Source organism: Grampus griseus (genome assembly GCF_964374135.1).
Source record: "Grampus griseus genome assembly, chromosome: 6".
Lineage (NCBI taxonomy): Eukaryota > Metazoa > Chordata > Mammalia > Artiodactyla > Delphinidae > Grampus > Grampus griseus.
In genome coordinates, this window is record NC_139000.1 from 89,163,791 (window position 1) to 89,171,295 (window position 7,505).

Consider the following 7,505-nt stretch of genomic DNA (forward strand, 5'->3'; position numbering starts at 1 on the left):
TAACAAGGGAAGTTCTCTGCCATTGGGTGAGGCGTGGAGGGAAGTGGAAGGCCGCCCAGGTGGGGCCCGGGGGACCCGGCCAAGTGGGTGCTGGGAGTTGCGAGAAAAGAAACGTCATCATACTCTTCAATGTGGAAGGTGAGCTTTTTGAGTTATCGAAAGTGTTCAGAGAAGACGCTTTTCCTATAGCTTAATCATTCAACAGGCACTTATTAAGTGCAAAATAAAGATGGGTACTTTGATGCTGAATATGCGGAATCTGTTTGAGCAGCTTGTATGCCGGATGGAGATTCTCAGTGAAGGAAATGAAGTCCAATTTATCCAGTTGGCCAAGGACTTTGAAGAATTCCGTAAAAAGTGGCAGAGAACAGATCACGAGCTGGGCAAACACAAGGATCTTTTGATGAAAGTAGAGACTGAGCGTAGTGCTCTGGATGTTAAGCTGAAGCATGCACGCAATCAGGTGGAGGTAGAGATCAAACGGAGACAGCGAGCTGAGGCTGACTGTGAAAAGCTGGAAAGACAGATTCAGCTGATTCGAGAGATGCTCATGTGTGACACATCTGGCAGCATTCAACTAAGCGAGGAGCAAAGATCAGCTCTGGCTTTTCTCAACAGAGGCCAACCGTCCAGCGGCAATGCTGGGAACAAAAGACTGTCAACCATTGATGAATCTGGCTCCATTTTATCAGATATCAGCTTTGACAAGACTGATGAATCGCTGGATTGGGATTCTTCTTTGGTAAAGACTTTTAAACTGAAGAAGAGAGAAAAGAGGCGCTCTAGTAGCCAACAGTTCATTGATGGTCCCCCCGGACCTGTAAAGAAAACTCGTTCCATTGGCTCCACAGCAGACCAGGGAAATGAATCCATAGTTGCAAAAACTACAGTTACTGTTCCCAATGATGGCGGACCCATTGAAGCTGTGTCCACTACTGAGACTGTGCCATGTTGGACCAGGAACCGAAGGAAAACAGGGACTTTACAGCCTTGGAATAGTGACTCCACCTTGAGCAGCAGGCAGCCAGAGCCCAAAACCGACACAGATGGCTCCAACACTCCACAAAGCAATGGAGGGATGCGCCTGCATGACTTTGTCTCTAAGACGGTTATTAAACCCGAATCTTGTGTACCATGTGGAAAGCGAATAAAGTTTGGCAAGCTATCTCTAAAGTGTCGAGACTGTCGTGTGGTCTCTCATCCAGAATGTCAGGACCGCTGTCCCCTTCCCTGCATTCCTACCCTGATAGGAACACCTGTCAAGATCGGAGAAGGAATGCTGGCAGATTATGTGTCCCAGACTTCTCCAATGATCCCTTCAATTGTTGTCCACTGTGTAAATGAGATTGAGCAGAGAGAGCTGACCGAGACAGGCCTGTATCGGATCTCAGGCTGTGACCGGACAGTAAAAGAGCTGAAAGAGAAATTCCTCAGAGTGAAAACTGTACCCCTCCCCAGCAAAGTGGATGACATCCATGCTATCTGTAGCCTCCTGAAAGACTTCCTTCGAAACCTCAAAGAACCCCTTCTGACCATTCGGCTAAACAAGACCTTTATGGAAGCAGCAGAAATCACAGATGAGGACAACAGCATAGCTGCCATGTACCAGACTGTTGGTGAACTGCCCCAGGCCAACAGAGACACATTAGCTTTCCTCATGATTCACTTGCAGAGAGTGGCTCAGAGCCCAAGCACTAAAATGGATGTTGCCAATCTGGCTAAAGTCTTTGGCCCTACAATAGTTGCCCATGCTGTGCCCAATCCAGATCCAGTGATAATGTTACAGGACATCAAGCGTCAACCCAAGGTGATAGAGCACCTGCTTTCACTACCCCTGGAATACTGGAGTCAGTTCATGATGGTGGAACAAGAGAACATTGACCCCATGCATGACATCGAAAACTCAAATGCCTTTTCAACACCACAGACCCCAGATGTTAAAGTGAATTTACTGGGGCCTGTGACCACTCCTGAGCATCAGTTCCTCAAGACTCCTTCATCCAGCTCCCTGTCACAGAGAGTCTGCTCCACCCTCACCAAGAACACTCCCAGATTTGGGAGCAAAAGCAAGTCTGCCACCAACCTAGGACGACAAGGCAACTTTTTTGCTTCTCCAATGCTCAAGTGAAGTCACGTCTCCTCTTACTTGCCAGCGTTTACTGACTACAAGGAAGGGCGCACCTGTACTCTCTGCTCTGCAGCCTCCTGTACTCATTACTACTTTTAGCATTCTACAGGCTTTTAATTGAGTTTAATTGTGCATGGGGGTTTTATGAAAACTATATCTCCTTCTCCTCAAGTAATGTAATATCAACACCTTGTGCTGTCTTCGGGAGCTTTTAGATGGGAGGTCTTTACAGGGGTAGAAGTGGGGTATGGAATTCGCTGTGATTCTTTTGGGGGCTGGGGATACATCCCTTTGGCTTAAAGCCAAATTCTCTCATGTAATGACCTTTCTCTGGTGTAATTTCCATGAGACAGTGGTAGAAGCCCTACCTCTTTGGTAAGATTGACTTGTCTCAGGGTGGGGAGTGGGAGGGCAGGGTAAAGAAAGGTTTTGACAGAAGATTTAGGATGGCTCCTTCGAGAACTTGGAAATTCCCCTTCCCCCATTATGAACTGAGCTATAACACGGAGCCTTCATAGAAATGGGGTACGGTGAGGACTGAACTAATAATGGGAGTGTGCTTAGCTTTAATTTGGATTGATTAGGTTTAATAGTGTTAAGTGGCACAACCTTGTAAAAGTGATACTACAATTTATATTTATTTCTAATTGGCCTCTGGCTGGACTTTGGGTTTGGTTGGGGTCAAAGCCAGTTTGTTCTTAAGTTGAATTCATTCTGATGCTTGACAGCCCCCACCCCCTTGTCCATTTAGAAGCCCTGCTTCTAAAAGTCAGTGTTCCATCTGTTTGGCACTCAACTAACAATTAAGAGTAGGCTATAAGGGAGGATTGTCAATATTTTGAGTGGCAAGAAAAGCCACAGTCATTTTGTCTTTGCACTTTGGATACTGAAATCTTCCTGTGTAACATAGCTACATCTAGATAAATGTGAGCTTTTTCTTCTATGAAAATTATTTCCAATGTCTATCAAAATGCTTTCTTTTATAGAATGTTTCTGACCCATAGTGGCCTATAAAACATGTATTTGGAATAATATTTGGAAAAAAGTAAATAGTTTTTTTTCAAAATGAAAAAAAAAAATAACAAGGGAAAAACAACAAATACCATACAAGGGAATCCCATAAGGTTAACAGCTGATCTTTCAGCAGAAACTCTGCAAGCCAGAAGGGAGTGGCAAGACATATTTAAAGTGATGGAAGGGAAAAACCTACAGCCAAGATTACTCCACCCACAAGAATCTCATTCAGATTTGACAGAGAAATTAAAACCTTTACAGGCAAGCAAAAGTTGAGAGAATTCAGTACCACAAAACCAGCTTTACAACAAATGCTAAAGGAACTTCTCTAGGCAGGAAATACAAGAGAAGGAAAAGACCTACAATAACAAACCCAAAGCAATTGAGAAAATGGTAATAGGGACACACATATCGAGAACTACCTTAAATGGATAAAATGCTCCAACCAAAAGACATAGACTGGCTGAATGGATACAGAAACAAGAACAGTATATATGCTGTCTACAAGAGACCCACTTCAGACCTAGGGACACAGACAGACTGAAAGTGAGGGGATGGAAAAAGATATTCCATGCAAATGGAAACCAAAAAAAAAAATGGAGTAGCAATTCTCATATCAGAGAAAATAGACTTTAAAATAAAGATGAGGGCATCCTTGGTGGCACAGTAGTTGAGAGTCCGCCTGCCAATGAAGTGTACATGGGTTTATGCCCCAGTCTGGGGGGATCCCACATGCTGCGGAGTGGCTGGGCCCGTGAGCCATGGCCACTGAGCCTGTGCGTCCGGAGCCTGTGCTCTGCAACGGGAGAGGCCACAACAGTGAGAGGCCTGTGTACCACAAAAAAGAAAAAAAATTAAAAAATAAAGATGATTACGAGAGACAAAGAAGGACACTACATAATGATCAAGGGATCAATCCAAGAAGAAGATATAAAAATTGCAAATATTTATGCACCCAACATAGGAGCATCTCAATACATAACGCAAATGCTAACAGCCATAAAAGGGGAAATTGACAGTAACACAATCACACTAGGGGACTTTAACACCCCACGTTCACCAATGGACAGGTCATCCAAAATGAAAATAAATAAGGAACACAAGCTTTAAATGACACATTAAACAAGATGGACTTAATTGATATTTATAGGACTTTCCTTCTAAAAAACAACAGAATACACTTTCTTCTCAAGTGCTCATAGAACATTCTCCAGGATAGATCATATCTTGGGTCACAAATCAAGCCTTGGTAAATTTAGAAAATTGAAATCATATCAGGTATCTTTTCTTACCACAACGCTATGAGAATAGATATCAATTCAGAAAAAATCTGTAAAAAATACAAATACATGGAGGCTAAACAGTACCTACTAAATAACAAAGAAATCACTGAAGAAATCAAAGAGGAAATCAAAAACACCTAGAAACAAATGACAATGAAAACATGACGACCCAAAACTTATGGGATGCTGCAAAAGCAGTTCTAAGTGGGAAGTATATAGCAATACAATCCTACCTCAAGAAACAAGAAACATCTCAAATAAACAACCTAACCTAAAGCAATTAGAGAAAGAAGAACAAAAAACCCCACAGTTAGCAGAAGAAAATAAATCATAAAGATCAGAACAGAAATAAATGAAAAAGAAAGGAAGGAAACAATAGCAAAGGTCAATAAAACTAAAAGGTGGTTCTTTGAGAAGATAAACAAAATTGTTAAACCATTAGCCAGACTAATCAAGAAAAAAAGGGAGAAGACTCAAATCAATAGAATTACAAATGAAAAAGGAGAATTAACAACAGACACTGCAGAAATACAAAGAATCATGAGAGATTACTACAAGCAACCATATGCCAATAAAATGGACAGGAAGAAATGGGCAAATTCTTAGAAAAGCACAACCTTCTGAGACTGAACCAGGAAGAAAGAGAAAGTATAAACAGACAAATCACAAGCACTGAAATTGAGACTATGATTAAAAATGTTCCAACAAACAGAAGCCTAGACCCAGATGGCTTCAAAGGCAAATTCTATCAAACATTGAGAGAAGAGCTAACATCTATACTTCACAAATTCTTCCAAAATACAGCAGAGGGAGGAACACTCCCAAACTCATTCTAAGAGGCCACCATCACCCTAATACCAAAACCAGACAAAGATGTCACAAAAAAAGAAAACTAGAGGCCAATATCACTGATGAACATAGATGCAAAAATCCTCAACAAAATATAGCAAGCAGAATCCAACAGCACATTAAAAGGATCATACACCATGATCAAGTGGGGTTTATCCCAGGAATGCAAGTATTCTTCAATATACACAAGTCAATCAATGTGATAAACCATATTAACAAGCTGAAGGATAAAAACCATATGATCATCTCAATAGATGCAGAAAAAGCTTTCGACAAAATTCAACACCTATTTATGATAAAAACCCTGCAGAAAGTAGACACAGAGAAAACTTATCTCAACATAATAAAGGTATATATGACAAACCCAGAGACAACATTTTTCTCAATGGTGAAAAACTGAAACCATTTCCTGTAAGATCAGGAACAAGACAAGGTTGTCCACTCTCACCACTATTATTCAACATAGTTTTGGAAGTTTTAGCTGCAGCAATCAGAGAAGAAAAAGAAATAAAAGGAATCCAAATTGAAAAAGAACTAAAGCTGTCACTTTTTGCAGTTGACATGCTACTATACAGAGGGAACCCTAAAGATGCTACCAGAAAATTGCTAGAGGTAATCAATGAATTTGGAAATGTAGCAGGATACAAAATTAATGCAGAGGAATCTCTTGCATTCCTACACACTAAAGATAAAAAATCTGAAAGAGGAATTAAGGAAACACTCCCAGTTACCATTGTAACAAAAAGAATAAAATACCTAGGAATAAACCTACCTAAGGAGACAAAAGACCTGTATGTAGAAAACTATAAGACACTGATGAAAGAAATTAAAGATGATACAAAGAGATGGAGAGATATACCATGTTCTTGGATTGGAAGAATCAACATTATGAAAATGACTATACTACCCAAAGCAATCTAGAGATTCAATGCAATCCCTTTCAAACTACCAATGGTATTTTTCACAGAACTAGAACAAGAATTTTCACAATTTGTATGGAAACACAGAGGACCCCAAATAGCCAAAGGAATCTTGAGAAGGAAAACGGAGCTGGAGGAATCAGGCGCCCTGACTTCAGACTATGCTACAAAGCTATAGTAATCAAGATACTATGGTACTGATACAGAAATAGAAATATACATCAATGGAACAGGATAGAAAGCCCAGAGGTAAATCACGCACATGTGGTCACCTTATCTTTGATAAATGAGGCAAGAATATACAATGGAGAAAAGACAGCCTCTTCAATAAGTGGTGTTGGGAAAACCAGACAGCTACATGTAAAAGAATGAAATTAGAACACTCCCTAACACCATGCACAAAAATAAACTAAAAATGGATTAAAGACCTAAATGTAAGGCCAGACACTATAAAACTCTTAGAGGAAAACATAGGCAGAACATTCTGTGACATAAATCATAGCAAGATCCTTTTTGACCCACCTCCTAGAGAAATGGAAATAAAAACAAAAATAAACAAATGGGACCTAATGAAACTTAAAAGCTTTTGCACAGCAAAGGAAACCATAAACAAGACGAAAAGTCAACCCTAAGAATGGGAGAAAATATTTGCAAATGATGCGACTGCCAAAGGGTTAATCTCCAAAATATACAAACAGCTCATGCAGCTCAATATCAAGAAAACAAAAAACGCAATCCAAAAATGGTCAGAATATCTAAACAGACAATTCTCCAAAGAAGATATACAGAATGCCAACAAATACATGAAAGGATGCTCAACATCACAAATCATTAGAGAAATGCAAGTCAAAACTACAATGAGGTATCACCTCACACCAATCAGAATAGCCATCATCAAAAAATCTACAAACAATAAATGCTGGAGAGGGTGTGGAGAAAAGGGAACCCTCTTGCACTGTTGGTGGGAATGTAAACTGATACAGCCACTATGGAGAACAGTATGGAGGTTCATTAGAAAACTAAAAATAGAACTACCATACAATCCAGCAATCCCACTATTGGGCATATACCCTGAGAAAACCATAAATCAAAAAGAGTCATGTACCACAATATTCATTGCAGCTCTATTTACATTAGCCAGGACATGGAAGCAACCTAAGTGTCCATCAACAGATGAATGGATAAAGAAGATGTGGCACATATATACAATGGAATATTCCTCAGCCATAAAAGAAACGAAGTTGAGTTATTTGTAGTGAGGTGGCTGGACCTAGAGTCTGTCATACAGAGTGAAGTAAGTCAGAAAGAGAA

At 40.2% G+C, this 7,505-nt stretch overlaps 1 protein-coding gene across 1 annotated transcript; it reads left to right on the forward strand.

Moving 5' to 3' along the window:
- Positions 1 to 229: 229 nt before the first annotated feature.
- Positions 230 to 2,128, forward strand: LOC309824422 (rac GTPase-activating protein 1-like; the record flags this gene model as incomplete). Its single annotated transcript, XM_082657303.1, has 1 exon — positions 230 to 2,128. One exon carries the CDS (start codon positions 230 to 232, stop codon positions 2,126 to 2,128), a length of 1,899 nt encoding a protein of 632 aa, XP_082513429.1.
- Positions 2,129 to 7,505: the final 5,377 nt, after the last annotated feature.